The sequence below is a fragment of the Momordica charantia genome (genome assembly GCF_013281855.1).
Source record: "Momordica charantia cultivar OHB3-1 chromosome 9 unlocalized genomic scaffold, Mcharantia_2.0 BLBB01000009.1, whole genome shotgun sequence".
Lineage (NCBI taxonomy): Eukaryota > Viridiplantae > Streptophyta > Magnoliopsida > Cucurbitales > Cucurbitaceae > Momordica > Momordica charantia.
In genome coordinates, this window is record NW_028275167.1 from 6,949,639 (window position 1) to 6,967,715 (window position 18,077).

General features: G+C 33.2%; 1 protein-coding gene across 3 annotated transcripts; it reads right to left on the reverse strand.

Moving 5' to 3' along the window:
* Positions 1-1,416: 1,416 nt before the first annotated feature.
* Positions 1,417-14,603, reverse strand: MCCA (methylcrotonyl-CoA carboxylase alpha chain). Of its 3 annotated transcripts, none has more exons than XM_022294507.2 (16): positions 14,151-14,603; positions 13,218-13,339; positions 12,767-12,914; positions 12,081-12,218; positions 9,146-9,241; positions 9,007-9,066; positions 7,638-7,730; positions 7,441-7,552; positions 5,735-5,839; positions 5,388-5,524; positions 4,609-4,843; positions 4,363-4,526; positions 3,734-3,850; positions 3,401-3,646; positions 3,212-3,307; positions 1,417-1,630 (listed from the first exon to the last, which is right to left on the reverse strand). In XM_022294507.2, exons 1-16 carry the CDS (start codon positions 14,478-14,480, stop codon positions 1,622-1,624), a joined length of 2,208 nt encoding a protein of 735 aa, XP_022150199.1. In that variant the 5' UTR covers positions 14,481-14,603; the 3' UTR covers positions 1,417-1,621. The 3 variants fall into 3 exon arrangements, with proteins under 3 accessions (XP_022150199.1, XP_022150197.1, XP_087973476.1); XM_022294505.2 differs by having other exon boundaries at positions 5,388-5,527; XM_088117350.1 differs by lacking the exon at positions 14,151-14,603 and adding an exon at positions 14,073-14,091 and having other exon boundaries at positions 5,388-5,527.
* Positions 14,604-18,077: the final 3,474 nt, after the last annotated feature.

An 18,077-nucleotide genomic window follows, 5' to 3' on the forward strand; every position in this document is an offset into this window, starting at 1 on the left:
CTTATGTTTCTAAACAAAAAATAGAAACTAAAAACAAGAAACGAAAATGTTACCTACGCATTGTCCTCACGTATACTTTTATACCTTGTGGAGGTAGATCAAGTAAATGAACACAAAGCATTGTATTTCAACATTTAAGAAGTTGATACTTATGGCATCTTCAAGATAATTAAGGCTTATCCAAACATTCAGCGGATTTTTTTCAATAATATTTTAATTCAAACTTATTCTAAATATATATCAATCCTCAAACTATTTCCAAGAATAATGCTTGAAAAATTATAGGTCTCATCTCATGCAGTTCGGAAACTGTGAAGTGACATAGGTCGTCTCTTGAGAGACGACCTATAATTTTCCAAATATTATTCTTGGAAATAGTTTGCGAAGTTGATATATATTTGGAATAAGTTTGAACTAAGGCATTATTAAAAAAAATATCCAACATTCGACTGCCAAGTCTTCCTTAAATATTAAGGATTGTTTAATAAACCTCATCACCTTCCCTACAAGACTTTGTCCAGGTTCTGATTTAGGGAAAGAACTTTTTCTTTGTTGCAGGGTCGGAAAAACCATTCAAACGTCGGTGGAGATGGATTTGAATAAAAACTCTCTAAAGCGTCAAGAATCGAAAAACAGTAGCATTTTGTTCAAAACATCCCTTGCTTTTTTACCCGCAATTTTAATATGTTCCAGCACAACATCAAACACAATAGCAAAATACAGTATTAACTTGTAGTCTCCCAGGCCTACCTACCCAAGAGAGAAAACTATGCCCCTTTTAGGTAACGTTTTTTTTTAAATAAAATATTTTTACTTATATCTTAAAAAAAACTAAAAATATGAACAATAAATAAGAAACTTTGATTGTGTTGTTTTCAAAATTTCTATAAAATTCTAGAAACATTTCTAAAAATACGAATTAAAAAATATAAATAGTTATCTGATACTTAAGTTTCTCAATAACACTAGAAACAATAAATAAGAAATGAAATCGTTACCAAAAGAGTCTTAAATTCCTCTAACGTTACTTATAAGTCTAGTCCCTTAACTCATAGGTTGTTTATATAAATCTTTAAGATTGTGTCCGTCTAATATCTTTAAAGTGTTTCTAATAAGTTCATAAACTTTCAAATTTGTGTTTACTCCATTAATTTAATGCCTTTAAATTGGCCTGCCACATGATCCTTAAATATACAATTAATGTGATAGGTTAGTGTTAGACGAATTAATGACAAATACCTACTAGACACAAAATTCAACAAAGTTGGAAGACCTATTAGGGTCTTGTTCAAATATAAAGCCCAAATAAAAATAATCTTAAAAATTTAGAGACGCAACCAAAACTTGTCATTTAACCTAAAAAAAGTTTCAGAAAACAGCCAGAGGGGTAGAGGGAAAAAGAGAGGAATTACAGTGTTGAAGAAAACCTGAGTTGTAACTTTATTAAATTGAGAGCTGATGTTTTTTATTTTTATTTAGCCACAATTATCATATACAAGATTCTTCTAAGGGAACATAGGTGACAGCATAACCCCTTCAATGGCCTTCTTAGCAAGAAGTTAAAATGAGCCGTACCTTAGCAACAATTTGCCAGGAAATGACAGGAGATGCCCCATGACCTCTAGTTTTTCTGCACAAACCACACAACTTATTTCAACATCTAATAAAAAAACAATCTCTAATTCGAGTAGTAATATTACAAGTCAATTAGAAAGTGACGTCATTTGAAAAAAGAACCTAAATATTGGGCAATTAAGGGCTAACGTTTTTGTTTCTTGTTTCTAGTTTTATCAAGAAACCTAAGCATTTCACAACTATTTCACAACTATTTCACAACTATATATGTTTCTTGTTTCTCACGTTTTAGAAACGTTCTCAAAATTGAGAAATTTTAGAAACAACAAAAACAAGTTTCTTGGTTCTTGTTCCCATTTTCAATTTGTTCCAAATTTTAAATAAAAATATTGTTTTATCATTCTTGAATTCATGAGTGTTGGAGGTATGCAATTCTATTTTCTTTAGTAAAATTAAGGAAACAGAAACAAGAAATGGGGATCGTTACTAAACTGAGCTATAAAGTAGTCATATTTAAGATGACAAATGTAGTCAATATGCTAGTCAGAAAAAGATGCTACTCTCCTAAGAAATTGCCTCAGGCTAACGTCTTCAAGTAAACAACATTGTTTATCGAAGAACTATCTCGTCAAAAAAATTTGAGGTACAGGTTGATGGTTGAGGTATTTATGTAAAAAATATTAACTAGTTAGAGTCGTCAAATACGTGTGCCTAAAACCTCTATTCTCTTGAGAAATTTTTCAAGGAGGCTGGTATTGTGGTCGGTAATTTTATACTGTTGGATATAGGAGAGAAACTAAAAATCATGGTTTCACCATGCATCAAGTTTAGAGGAGGCAGCCACAATGTGACCGTATTGAATAATTTTCCCTATTCTCTCTTCCTGTCATCATTTCTCCAACAAAAAGGTCAAACAAACAGCGGTTTCTTTGTTTTATCAACTCCTGACTTCTGGGGGAAATGGGATTTTGTTGGATTTTCTATTGAAACCTTAAGAAGCCTTACTATTACTATCGATCAAGAGGAGCCAAGATACACCCCTACTAGAATTAAACTAGACTGTTCAATTAACCACAAACAGGATACTCATTTGATGCATACGATCATCAATATTCAGAGAGACCACAAACAAAAAACAAAAAAGCAAAAGAAAAAAAAAATTAAGAATGGGGACAAAAGGCCAGAGAGAAAGCCGATTCCTCCTGGATGAGATGTCTGGAAGAAGCTTAACAAAAAAATCTTTTTGGAATTGTGATGCTAGATCTATTTTTTGGTGCATTTGCTTCCAATATCAACGGATCTTCAACTACATTGCGTCACCAAGGATTTTCAAGCTAAATCTATCTGGCAGCCTCAGTTGTGTTAGCCATTCTTCGTACTCTATTTCTTTAACGAAGTTCTTAAAGTAAAATTTTTTTCAAAGATGGGAACCAAAAGAAGAACTCAAAGGCACAACAAGCATACAAGAAATACACAACTGCACCACAATAACCTGTAGAAGGATAGTAATCATAACCAGTTTTGATCTGTTATTGCTTATTATGTTTCATAACGATGAACATGCATTCATCTAAGTCTCCCACAAAAGAATAATCAAAGATCCATGAAATAATTCGAAAGGTATTTAATGGCTTACCTTGACACTAAACAAAATACTCCCATCAGAAACCTGCTGACCTGCTGCAACATGTAGGCCGTGGATTTGTCCAGCCATGGGTGCTTTCACAACGTGCTGAGAAAATTTTAAGAGTGAAAGTATTACAACTTCTGCTTTTTGTGAAAAGAGAGTTACTAAACATGAAATACACGCAGTTATATTGCAAACCTCCATCTTCATTGCTTCGAGGACCAACACTGATTGACCTTCTCCAACTTCATCACCATTTTTCACTAGAACCTTGACCACTAAACCAGCCATGGGAGCAACAACAGTTCCTTGAGGGTGGTTGGATGCTGCCTCAAAACCAGGCTTATGTTGTGATTCATCTTCATCTGACAAATGAATTCCCAACTTTTGTTTGAAGTGATGGTGATGTGACCCATGCCATATATGTACGTGCTTTGTCTGATCCTGAAAACCAAGAAATTCCGATGAATAATATAAAAGGAAGTGGGGTGGGTGGAAATGTATTGATGTATCAACTGATTCCTCACTTACCTTCGAGTAAATAGCCAAGCGAACTTCCATGATAACACCATCAACTTCAACTCTGAAATTATGTTTTCCAAGCTGAGCAACTTTGACTCCAACCGCAGAAGAACCATTTTCTCCAGTCTGTAGAATACATATTGGGAACAACAGGACAACAGGCATCATGAATAAAATCAACATAATTTTTTTTTTCAAGAAGAGAGCTGCTTTCATTAAGGAGAGTGAATGTGAGAAGAGATGCCATATATAAAACACAAACTGAAACCAAACAGAAAGAGACACCAAAAATAAAAATTACAAGAACTAAATGGAAAATAGTTTAGGCAGCGTTTCAAAGCTCTTTGTGCTAAAGGGAATCCTCACACAGATTCCATCTCTTGATGTCATATTCCCAACCCCATTTTGTCATGTCTCATGATAATAGGTTTATTGAACAAATTATCCTTGTCATTCTGACATGTAAATTAAGGAACAAAATGTCAGAGGCAAGAGCTCATAACTCACTCAAAGACTGAGACAAAGATCAGTTTCAATTATATTGTAATTTTTAATACATCACATATATCATCGTACAGGTATATTTGTATCTCTTCTTAAAGGCTACTTAAGTGAGTTTTTTAAAAGCATACAAATACCTCAATTAAAAATCCACCATCTTGCTGGTAGGTAATTGCAAGTGCGAAGGGCTTTGAGACACTGCTATCATATTGATTCTCCCACTCAAACTCCATTGTACGCCTAGCAGAATGATGTACTCTAAATGGAGGAGGAGAGTACCATATTGAATGTATACCATTCCCTGAAAATAATTAGCTTTGCCAACTTATAAACTGCTTTCCAAAGCGTTTAAGATCACAAGAATAGATAAGAACTTGCAATACCAGAAGACTTTTTGTTCAGTTTAGAATGTTCCAAGTGGAGGATACAGGCAGCTGCTAAGCGAGCATTAAGTCTAGCAGTTTCATATGCTTCTTTTGCCATTACAAAATTAGAAGGATCAACAAAGAGGTCATCTTTATAGCGCTCAATAAAATGAGTTTCCACGTCCCCATGTTCAAATGCATAATGATTTGAAAGTTTTAATAGAAAGTTTATGTTGGTTGGGACACCTGCAACCTTATGAAAGAACAATGGCCTCAATGATACAATATGAATTGGATTTGTCAAGTGTTAAAAATTAACTACAGAATGTTAACTCAAGACAATCTTAGGGTACTATCAAGTGTCAATTAAAAACATAACAAAGTCAGAAACCTCTTTTTCTTGTTTTAATTATAAAAAATAAAAAAATCAGAAACCTCTTGACATAAACCTATATTGTAGAACCAGCAGTGTGATCCAACCACTAGATGCTTACCCAAGATAACCGCCTTCAAATAAATGAAAGTCATTTAAATTTGGCCGTGAAGGGAACTTCCTGGATCAATAGCAGCTATAAAATAACTGTAGTAGCCACTGAAACAGCCAAGTCTACCTCTTTCACTGTTTCTAGTTCCAAATTGTTCATATTTTCTGTAACTAGCCAGTTACTAGAAACATCAACCGAATATCTTAATGAAATACCAACATTGTGAGGTTTCAACTAGATAATGTATTTTTTCAGCTTAAATCAAGTTGAATAATAAATTCTGCAAACCAAACTAATACTGATTAGATATACCTCAAACTTTTTTAAGCAGTCCTTTAGTTTGACTAATGCTGCAGCACGATTTTCTCCCCAAACAACAAGCTTAGCAATCATAGGATCATAATGTACACTAACAGCATCTCCTTGTTCGACCCCAGTTTCAACTCGAACTGCTAAAACAGAGTGTTATTGATTTCAAAGATTAATACAAAAGAAAATAAAAGATGGAAATCAACGTGCATATGAAACTCCCAAGTATAATGTGGTAAGCAGTCACACAAAACACAACTAAGAAATCTTTACGATGTTCCAATAAAATGTCTTTGAATTTGAGTAACTGAAGATTGAGTTGCCAGTACTAATGAAGTAAAGCATCTTACTAGACTGTGAAGCAGGAACAGGGCAATAATGGTGAAGACTTCCAGTGGCTGGAAGAAACCCTTTTGGCACATTTTCTGCATAAATGCGGGCTTCAAAAGCATGACCTAAGAACAAAAGAAAAATTAACTTCATAAGGGTCAGCAGTATTGAACACACATGCAATATCAAATAATAAAATATATGAAACAATTTTCCAAATTACAATTGGGAGACTAACAAAATAAAAATAAATCCATATTTACAATCAAATCAATGACCATTTGCTTAAGTCTTTGTTTCATGATATTTATTAAAAAGACTCTGAAACTGGAGAATAAACAATTCCATAATACAGAATGACCATAGTTGGTCACTTCTCAAGGAATAACAAGCTATTAAATCCCTCCATTTCCACATACATGAACGAGCAATACAATTAAATGTTATATCTTTAATACTATTGCTTCAGTCTTCAAGCATTATGCTACCATTTGGTCCAAAGTTTATTAGGATGCCAATGAATATATGCCTGGTTAGTAAAGATGCTCACAAAAATGTTGGATAAATATGCTTAGGAGTTCCACAGAGATGACTCATGAGATTTTTTTCTAGTTCCAAGTAATTACGTAATCATTTCAGACTTTCTTTTTGATGCTGCCATCACATAAAAACATAAACTTTGAGGCTCGCAAACTCCCATTGTGTCCCAAATCACATTCCGTGAATTTCAATATTGTCCTTGAACAAATAAAGTTATATTCCAAAAAATCATAGCACGTGATTGAAAACTTCTCTCATAAAAATATTGTAAATATTATTTTAGTAGTACTATTGCTTGTACAATGAACTAATTCACGTCCGATGTAAATGTGTAATAATTCAATTCTTTTATTTGTACCATTTAAGAACCTTTTATTTCAAAATATATATCTATATATTTATTGAAAAGGTACCAAGCTTCCATCGAAATAAAAGCGAAACAATACAAAGGAGGTATACAAAAAGACAGCCCTAGCAAAAGGAGTCAAATTGGGGGGGGGGGGGGGAGAGCGGCTCCAACCTAGTGGTGTGCACAATGATAACTGGTCCAGAGAAATATGAAATCTAATGATAGACCAAACCTCCTCCCAAGATCTATCCCCCCTTTATTTCAAAATATCACAAACTAGTGGTGTGAGTGACAATGATAACTGAGCCTAAAATAGTAGTACAAAAATACGTAATATTCATCTTAAAAAAAAGTAATATTCTAATTTTAACATGAAATAAAAAAAATTAGAAAATTTATTAATTAATATATGGCTAAAAAATTTATGCATTTGTGTCAAAACCCAAAACTTAAGGGGAAACGGAAACCATACTGAACAAGTGGAGGCATAATTTCGAATTTATTTCATGGAAATACAGGACCGTTCCCTGTTTCCACTGCTCCGAACCCTCCAAACAATTAGTAGTATTCATTCAAAACTAGAAGTTCTTCCTTGAGACTAGATTTTCTTGATAACGATCAAGTGAAGAAACTTGGAAGTCTCTTGTTTCATTTTTGACTATTTAGCAACCGGCCACCGGGAAAAACCATTCATTCAATACACCTTCATACATATTAACTTGGTTAAATGCAGCACTGGAAATAAACCTTTCCATATTTAAGTAGCTACAGGACAATACTAATTGCAGCATCTAGTGAAGATTTTGTGCATCATTAATTCAAGATAAAGCAGATTACCTAATAAAGGCACTTGTGACTGGCTTATGGGAAGAGATTCTCCATTTGCAACACGGATTTGCCACTCAACGAGATCTTGACCCACTATCATCTCAGTAACAGGATGTTCAACCTGCATGTAAGAGCCAAATGGCGTTAGAAAATATCCATTATAATCTACTAAAGGAATTAGAGAAGCATAATTAGGGAACAGGAACCTGAAGGCGAGTATTCATCTCCATGAAATAAAATTCACCAGATATGGTATCGACTATGAACTCCACTGTGCCAGCACTGTAATAACCAACTGCCTTTATGCACCCAATTGAAAATTCATATCAGGAAAGTACACTTCAAATCCCTAGAAAGGGGAAATAATAAAAAAGAAAAAACACTTACCTACATTAATGACAAGACTTGACTATTAAAAGAAAAAATAGAATAAAAAGGTGTTCTAAACTTGATAAAAAAATAATTACTATAAGCCTCTACCTAGATAAGTACCAAAGAAGCGCCCTCATTAATTGTTATTCTACTTACTAAGTAGATAGGCATCTCTTCCCATACACTAATCATTAAGGATTCATGGTTCACCAAAGCTTTCTACCATCATCACATAACTTTATTACAATAGCAGAGCTTTCCACTGGTAAAGTGGTATAAGGCGGTTTGGTTGGTTTGAGCAATAAGTGTTGGTTAATTCAGTTTCATAAAATATAGAACTGAAAATTAAACAGTCAATTTGGACCAATTTTGTCAATTTCAGTCAGCTCAATCAGTTTTTGTTAGACGGTTGTTTCAATTGTCAGAACATATAGATTTTTTTTTTTAACAAAAAACAAATTTTTCATTGGTATATGAAAAGAATACAATGTTCAAGGAAACAAACTCCCGAGGAGTGAAAGATAAAACAGAAAAGGAATCTCAAAAAATACATCAAACTGAAAGAATAGGTAGAAATAAAGACATCCCAAGAAGAACATATAAGACCACAAGAGTAATTCTCAAAAAGATATATTAGAGAGAGAACACCACTGGGATGCCTTAAACTTAGCATTTAGCAAGTTCAGAGCAATCTAACCGATCTTTCCTTTTGTCTCAAAAAGGTCTTTGGTTTCTCTTGAACCATACCACTTGCAAAACTTGCAGTTATGAACATGAATGCAATGATTTAAAGAGAAAGCGCATGCCTTCATGATACCTCAAAGGTCAAAGATATTTAACATAGCCAACGATGTCCTACCTTCATATCTGAACTAAATTCCCAAGTGATGTAATTTTTATAGGATATAATTCTTGCCACGTGATACTACTGGCAAAGACTCTTCAATTTATAATGCTGATAACCGAACATAAATCAAGATGATGGCCTACTGATGGTAAGATAAACTACTTAAGTTATATGGAATGCAAATTTTTGCAAAATAAGTCAGCTTCCAAAAAAAGAAAATCGTACACTTGTATGCATGTGGTTTCAATTAGTCATTCACATTTAAAATAGACATGGAAAAGGCTCAGTCCAACCATACTATGATTTGGTGGTTCAATTGCTGCCATTACATTACATGCAAGTGAAGTAGACCTCACCTTAGCTGCAGAGACAGCTGCTTGACCCAAATGTGATCGAAAGTCATCTAAAACATTTGGCTGCACGAATACATAGTTTAGTTATAGTTGGAATAAAATTACAATGAAAAACATATTTAGTGAGAAAAGCACTCATTACAGCTGGAGCTTCTTCAATTATCTTCTGATGTCTTCTTTGCACACTGCAATCCCTCTCATATAGATGCAGAATGTTTCCATGTGTATCCCCAAAAATCTACAGCTTCAAAATTATAGGACTAACGATCAATGCATAAACAGAAAAACAGAAGAGACATGAGAATTTAGTAGGGGGTGTGAGGAAGCTTATCAGAAACTTATCAGTCTTGATAAACTAGTGTTCAGTAAAGGATTGGCCAATATTATACCTTGGTTTACCACTTCAAAAGCATATTTGAAAAAAAAATAAAGAAAAATAATCTCGTTTTACATACAATGGAGAGAAAGCTGAAAAGAAACTACAGAGATGGAGAGCCCTTCTTATCAAATTAACGACGACTTACTCTTCTATTTACCAAACGGGCTCACTAAATATTCTCATTTATTATGTATCTGCAATCAAAAGTCCAAGGACAGTTGCTACAACGACTGAGTAGGTGATGATACTTTGAGAAGGTTGTGAGGAAGAGGGTCTTACATTCTGATAAGAGGACCAACCTTCATTAAGAGACAAAAGTACAAAAGAAAAGATCACTCAGAAAGGGGGTTAACCCAACTACACCAGGTGAACGAAACCAGAAAAAGGAGAAGGGGAACATTACAGAAAGGAGCTCCAGTCGTTAATCAAGGAGAGGGGAAGGAACGTCACCAAAACAAGAAGAGACAAGTCACACTCCAAACCTCCTTCCAGAACTCCCAATCCTAAACATCCTTTCAACTCTTTCCAGCCAGCTTGATCCTCTTCCCCAAGGTTTCCAGATGAGGAACCCTAAGAGAGCCACCAACTCCAACCCACCATCATGGACCCATACTAGATCTAACCAACCGTCTATCCTATCTCTTCTCTACTTTCTTGACAACTCATATTTATCTCTACGAGCATAGAAGAACCAATCTCCTACGGCAACCTCCCTCTATCACCAAAAGTGGGATGCTGGAGGACATCCCAAACTAATGAAAAAAGCTCTCCTAGATCTTTTCTGAAAAGAGAAACTCAAAAATAATACAACTCAGATCCTTCCATGCTTGCTCTTCCAGAACACAACTGAGGATGGGACATAAGGCCAAGCAAAAAGACTGCAGAACGAAATTCAAGATGTCAACTCTCCTATGAACTATGAGCATGCGAAGAACTTAACTTTTGAACTTAGATTCCATGGAAAATTCACCCTCCACAAGTTTCTTCTTGGTGATCTTGACTCCCCTTACTAGGGCTCTGACTGAGACCCATCTCTCACAATAAGACTGAATAGCAGATTTCTTTTAGATGTCGCAAGTAGTCCAATAACAACCTCACAACCCCATAATTTTGTCCAGTATAGTTGGAAGCACAGTTTTAATTCCACCATTCTCGTTTTCCTAAATTGAAAAAATCTTCTTATAGATTTTCCTTTGAGTTAAACTCATCAAAAGCAGCAGTAGCACCTCTGGTAAACAAGCCATGCATGTTAACACATCTAACAACCATCCAACATGTTAACACGCCTAACAATCATCCTTTTGGACTGGAAAACCCTTCCTTTTGGTTCAGGCTCCTTAAAAAAGAAAAATAAACGACAACGATAACAGCCATCCAACATAATTTCATCAATACAACCAACACAACCATCACTTGATAGCCAACCTCCAATTTGAAACTAATACCACATGACGGAAAACCTTCGTAGTTTTTCTTCGCTTCAATCACAACTTCTTCTAAATCCAACTACCTCAAAGTTCTTTGGGTAACCCCTCCAAACCACCCATGCACATTACCTATAAATTGAAACATCTTATTCCAAAACTTCATAAGAATATTTTTTTTTTATAAGAAACCGAACTTTTCAATGAGAAAAATAAAAACAAAATAGAAATACAAGGACATACAAAAACATAGCCCCGAAAAAGGAAGCCAACCTAGAGAAAGGGCTTCCAATCCAAAAGAATATGACCTAACTGATAATAATTACAGAACAAATTCAAAACAGACCCCATGAAGGGACATTAAACCTTATGAGGTCCCAAACAAACTCCCACTCTCTTTCCACTCCCTTAAAGAATCTATTGTTTCTTTGCCCCCAAATTTCCCACAAAATCCCAAAGAACCTAGCCCGCCAAAGGAATCTCCCTTTCTCGCGGAAGGGGGAATACAACAACACTTCAGAAGAGAATATTGCAAATTCTTATCCGGTCTCCCTAACTTTATTTTAACAAGAAACGAACTTTTCATTGATTAATGAAAAGGAACATGAAATTGTTCAAAGATACAAAGAAATTTCATAATGTTTGGATCAAACTTGCGATAAAAATTCTACGCAGTTACCTAATTATTATTAAAAGCAAAGTTAGTAAGTTTGATCAGCATTCCTCATACCAACAATGCTTTATTTTTTTTATTTTTTTTTTTTGTGCTTTATTTATTTATTTTATAGGAAACCAGATATTTAATTGGTGTGATAAAATATATATATATATATTAAAAAAAAACCCAAAGAAAAAGGAAGTAAAGCCTTCTAATTTGACAAATGAAATGGGTTAGTGAAACAAAGAGGATCCGCATCCTCTTAAAGGCACTATTAAAATTAATATCAGATATAATGGAGTCATCTCCTGTAAAGGACAATATTAATATCCAAGTCAAAGCTCTCCTCTAAATTATAATCACTAGTCCAAAGTAGAATTCGTAATTAGAATCCAAGAGCTCCTCCTGCTCCCTTCACATACAAGTTGGAACCACAGTAGTTGTACGAAGCCAATCGAGCAAAAAGATGAAACTTTTCATTCATTGAAATTTGAAAAGGAAAAACAAGGAAAATTATAGCATAAATGTCAGTCAACTTTACAGGCTCTCCTACATTACAGGAGACAAAATGCCAAGAGAAATGGTTACTTAAAACAATAAAACCAAAAAAAAATACCTGGACTTCTATGTGCCTTGGCTGAGTGATATATTTTTCCAGCAATATTGTGCTTATGCCAAAAGAAGCTGCAGCCTCACGTTGAGCTCCCAAGAAAGCATCAATAAATTCATTTGGACTATGTACAATCCTCATACCCTGAAAAAAATTATGTAAGAAATCTCACAAGTCAAAACATCAGCCTTGAAAAGAAGGTTGCGCTTTCGGCTTTTTTTTTTTTATAACAAGATACGACTTCTCGTTGATATAATGAAAATGAACAAAATTGTTCAAAGATAGGCTGCGCTTCCAGCCTGGAAGTGAAAATGGAAGGGTTGTATTGTTTGCATGATTTGATCAGCTATTCTTATAACTTGGTTCGCAGTTTGAACTTGCATATTTATTTTCAGTCGTATAGCTGTTTCCATTTTATTTTTCTTTTGATAGGAAACATCAAGCATTTCATAGATTATATAGCTGTTTTATAAACTTTGTGATCTAAAAAAGTACACTTATTGCTAGTTTTGGTATCAGAGGCACATGGAGCACTCCCCAGCCCTCATGCATGTTGAATTTTACCAGCTCTTGTTGAACACTCAAACATGAATGGACCATAAATCTTTGCTAGTGCATCAACTCCATTAATCTCTGATATTTTAGACAAAATCTAAAGATTTATAATGCTCAAGGACAAAGAAACTATCTACCTTCCCCCCACCTCCATGCGTTGGTTTTATTAATATTGGATACCCAATTTTGTCTGCTTCTAACTTCATTGTATCAATATCTTGTGCAGTACCATGGTACCCAGGTACAAGCGGGACACCAGCTGCACCCATTATTCTCTTTGATGCGCTGAAAAAAGATTAGTAAAATAACACATCCATTGGCAAGTAGAAAAATTATATCTCAAGAATAGAGAGGGAAAATTGTTCATGAGCAAGCAGCTACCCCTTTGCGTGCTAAGAAATGGGAGCATATTTACACACATTATATATTTATTAAAAAAAAATAAAAGACAAAAAAAAATGAAAAGAGGAAGAACAACAAGAGAGGGAACATATGTTGCATTATTTAGGAAATTATCTAAAGCACTTTCTACTGCCCCAGGTACATAATGAAAAATCGAGAAAAGCAGGGGGATTCAATTTCTCATACCTCTTGTCACCCATGTGTCGAATTGCAGATATGGGTGGGCCTATAAATGTAAGGGCTTCATCTTTACATAGTTGAGCAAAGTCAGCACTTTCAGATAAAAAACCATAGCCAGGATGGATAGCCTATACACCAAAATAATATACCCACAGTGAAGACCATGTCTTATGTAACCCGAATAAGGATATAACCATCTAATTGAGAAAATCTGAGTTAAATAAATGGTTAGCATCGATAAGCAATGAAGAAACTAAGGATGATGCTGATGGAGCAGCAACTCAGTAAAAAGTCAGCTATATTGAATGCTTGCAGGGCTATATATAATCTGTTAATTCTTGCAGGGTTGTATATATCAATATGGAATGCTTTCAATAAAAAGTCAGCTATAGATTACATTAAGCACAGAATATTCCATGCCTATAACTGACATTATACAGCCTTGCATCCGAAATAGGCCTGAAATCTTCTGTGCCCAGATCAACAATTTCGAATCCTCCACATTTTACGGTCTTGGAAGCTGCACGCCATCCAAGCACAGAAGATTTCATGCCCTATGTCTGATCTGATACAAGTTAGATTAGGAATTAGGATTGGTACAGTAGCCTATCAGTACCTACACAGTATTCCAGATGTTACCAATATTGCGAACAAATTAAAATCACCCGCATATATAATCTCTCAATCAGTACCCATATCAGTGGCTTTCAATAAAATACATTCTCCTAATTTTGTTCGAGTACCACTTAACATCAAAACAGTATGCTAAATTTAAGCAGAAGTAAACAGTTGCAGGCGTTCGAACAAAACTCAGTACCTCCGCAAAAACAGAAAATAAACCGGAAAAACATTGAGTTTCACCTAAGAATTTGAGCATTTTCGGTAATTTCAATCCTCCGTCTACAACAACGAAGAAACGAAGATGTCACCAGCTCTCACCTGCGCACCAGTCCGAGACGCAGCCTGGAGAATCGCCGCAGCATTGAGGTAACTCAACCTGGCGGGGGAAGGGCCGATATGCACAGCCTCATCGGCGGACTTGACATGGAGCGAATCCCTATCAGCGTCGCTGAAAACAGCGACGGTTTGAATCCCCAACCTCCTGGCGGTCCTGATGATTCTGCATGCAATTTCGCCTCGATTGGCGATCAAAATCTTGTCAATGCGCCGAGTAGGCTCTGTTGTGGTTGAGTTCGACTGTGAGAAGAGGCGAACTCGGAGAAGGAGAGGTTTGTTCGGGAGCTTCCGACGGAAGAAGATGGACGCCATCGACGCGCCACAGCCTGCAACTGAGAGAACGAAAGTGGAACTGAAAATGTAAATGGAAGTGGTGTCATGTGGGAATTGGAATTAGTTTTATCAATACTTTTCTGCACGGCTCTGGAGAATGGTGATCTCTATAATTTCGTAACAAACACATTACTTCATTCTTATACTATTATAATATATTGTACTAAAAAAAATATATAAAAATACTGAGATTTCAATTTCATGATTTCAATTTCGTAAAAATGTCGATATCGGTAAATATTTCTATAAAAATTATAAAAATAAAAGTAAAAAGTCGTACAAACCATTTAATTGACAGATAGACATTTAATCATTTCTAAATAAATTTAATATAGTAAATATTAATATTATGCCTATACTCATCAGATTTTGTTGATATTTTCCATATTTTATCGATTTATTTGTAATATTGTGAAAATGTTGATTTATCTCTCATGTCGATAATGAATTCATGGATACGTGAAAATGTCGATATATTGATGAATATTTAATACCATAAGCTCAATCGACACATATCTATAACAATATGTTGTCTCTAATCTTATCTTCATATATTAAATTCATAAAAAGAAAGAGAAAATAAAAACTAGTTAAAAGATATTTTAACTTTCATGAATTTGAAAATGCTCTCGAAACAACTACCAAATATCATATTTAGAAGTAAACATAGAGTTTGACTACTAAGTTAAGCTTAGCATAAATCCTCCAACTTTCGAACTAATGAAACCAGTTTAGTATAGCTCAACTTGTTAAGATACTCATCTGCGGTACAAATGTCGTGAGTTCAAATCTCTAACCTCACATATTGTACTAAAAACACATTTAAATAAATGAAAAAGAAAAAAAAATAGAGTACTTAAATATTATATTAAATACTTTTCTATTAAAATAAACATATCAAAGTATTTCTATTTAAAAGAGTCTCAATTATACTTTAGGTTATTACAAATTTAAACATAATTCTAACTGGTTAAAATTTTAACAACCTTTCTCGTTTGAAAGTTCAAATTTATAATCTCATATGTATATTGTTATATTTTTCAATATACCAAATGACCCAACGTCAAAGTGCTTCAGTCAATTTAATATAGTTTTGGTAAAGAATTATATTAATATATAAATTCAAATTTATGTTATCTATATGTTATACAATATGCGATATGCAACCTATAAATTAAATAATCAACGACATGCCAAAACGAACATAACTTAATGATAATTGATATATATCTCAAATCAGGGGGTGTGAATTCGACCACGCCTCTACATATTGTACCAATAATAACAATAATAATCAACGACATGCTTAATTACAAACATCAAAAGTTTCGAATTTTTTTTAAATACATGAATTAAAGAAATATTTTGAAAATGTATAGAATGTAATAAAATGAACTTTAAAAATTTGAAATTTAGCCAGGAAAAAGAGGACTCGTTATCATCTTTAAAATAGATGGTTTGAGTTGAATACGTGGCACCAAAAGAGAAAAATTGGTGGTTTTTTGGTAATTGTAGGAGATGAATAGGGGCATATTTGAGTATGAAACCGAGATTTATGACGTAGCAGATAATGATTGGTATCGAGTATTTGTGCAGAGGATATGGACGAATGTGACGTGGCAGTTGGTCAGCTGTCGGATTTTTTCTTATCTGATAAGATTTGGAAAGCCCACGCAATTCCGCCACAAGATTTTATCTAAATCCCATCCTTTTGGGCCGGCCCATTTATTTGTTCATTTAATTAAATTATTCTTCCAAGCACGGTTTCCAAGCACGGTTTAGGTGAGATTCAAACCTACGACATTTTGATAGAAGATGAATGTATTAATCAATTGAGTTAGGTTCAATAGATATCTATAGTAGTTAAAAGAAAAAAAAAGTAACCTATTTACCATAATTAAAAATGAATTGACATCTAATAGAGATTAAATGATGAATGAAAAAGGGAGAAAATAAATTTTTTTATTTCAAAAAATAAATAATTGATGAGGTTTTAGTTTGTAATGATAATTATAATTTATACCGAATAGAGATGAATGATGAATGAAAAAGGGAGAAAATAATTTTTTTTATTTCAAAAAATAAATAATTGATGAGGTTTTAGTTTGTAATGATAATTATATTTAGTGTCGTTGTTTTAAGCCTTCTTTTTCTTCTTTACCATTTTAATTAATTAATGGTAAAAAAATTATTCTCATTCCTATAGTGTTACTGAAATAATGATTTATGTAATGTACTCTCAAATTAGTAACAATTTAGTTCATATCCTGAAAAATCTCATCAATGTCAACTTTTGTCTATAAACAAATCCCTCGTCATTTAAATCTTAACAAAAATTTTTACAATAGAAATTAAATCATTACAAATTTTAACCTCCAGACTAAAATGTTACCTACTAAAATTCAAGTACTAAATTATACAAATTTGAAATTGTTACAAATTGATATTCAATGACTAAATTGTTATCGGTAACAAAAACATAAATGTTTAATATCCTATTAATATATATTGATACACAACAAATATTAGAGGGGGATTGAGTGTCCACGGAAGAAGAAGCAAATAATTATGCATATATAATGGTAAAAATCTATAACTGAAAAGATAATTTTCTTTATAAAATTAAAATTAAAATATTATAACGTCACTCTTTTATTTCACCCAGAAACCTTTTTATTTTGTTTCATCAAAAGATCTCATATTAAAAAAAAATATTGTTCTTGTTATGTACTAATATGATCTTCTTTTCTAAACAACGTCAAAATTTAGTCATTCTTTTAAGGTGATAGTTTTATGTCAGACTATAGTTATTGTATCATTAATATTAATATTAAGTATAGTAAAAAAATTTTTAAAATATTTTTTAACTATATAAACTGTTGTTTATGGTTCTAAATATCCATCGTTATGTCTATATTTCTATCGATATGTCCACGTTTTCATGGATTCGACATCGACATAAGGGATAAATCGACATTTCCATCATAGTACAAAAAAATTGACAAAATATAAAAAATATCAACAAAATATCACTAATATATCACTAATATATACCTAATATCAATATTTGTTCTTTTTTTAAAACTTATTTAGAAATATGAAAATATTTATTTGTTAATTTAAATATTTTTTACGATTTTTTAATTTCAATAATTTTTACAGAAATATCCATCAACGTTGACATTTTATCGATATTTTCATTAAATTAAAACCTCGACATTTTCTATTGACATCGAGATTTAAAACCTTGATTCTAAGTAAGGTCTTTATATATTATATCACAAAATTCTAGATAAGCACTCGCTTAGCCATGACATTAAATTTTCTTCTCTTCTCATATGAACAGTCCACACCTACTTCCTTTGCCAATATTTATGAACAGAAAGACTTTTGTATGATATCGTGATCCTTAGTAATCTAATAAATTCAAAACTATAAAATTGACAGCTATATTATTATCATAGTTAGTCTGAGGAGAGCTCCAATAATATCATATGTATATGTCTTGAAAATACAAATTTTTTTCACCGATGATTTTAATGTTTCAAAATGTCTATAGCGTAGAGTTCAAAGATA

What these genes read in the sequence shown, in the direction of transcription:
- MCCA (XM_022294505.2), bottom strand. Translation starts at nt 14,480, where the DNA reads ATGGCGTCCATCTTCTTCCGTCGGAAGCTCCCGAACAAACCTCTCCTT. An exon ending in CGTCTCGGACTGGTGCGCAG is followed by an intron (nt 13,340 to 14,150) that starts GTGAGAGCTGGT and finishes TTTGGTGTATAG; the next exon opens with GCTATCCATCCTGGCTATGG. An exon ending in ACTGAACAAAAAGTCTTCTG is followed by an intron (nt 4,527 to 4,608) that starts GTATTGCAAGTT and finishes AATTATTTTCAG; the next exon opens with GGAATGGTATACATTCAATA.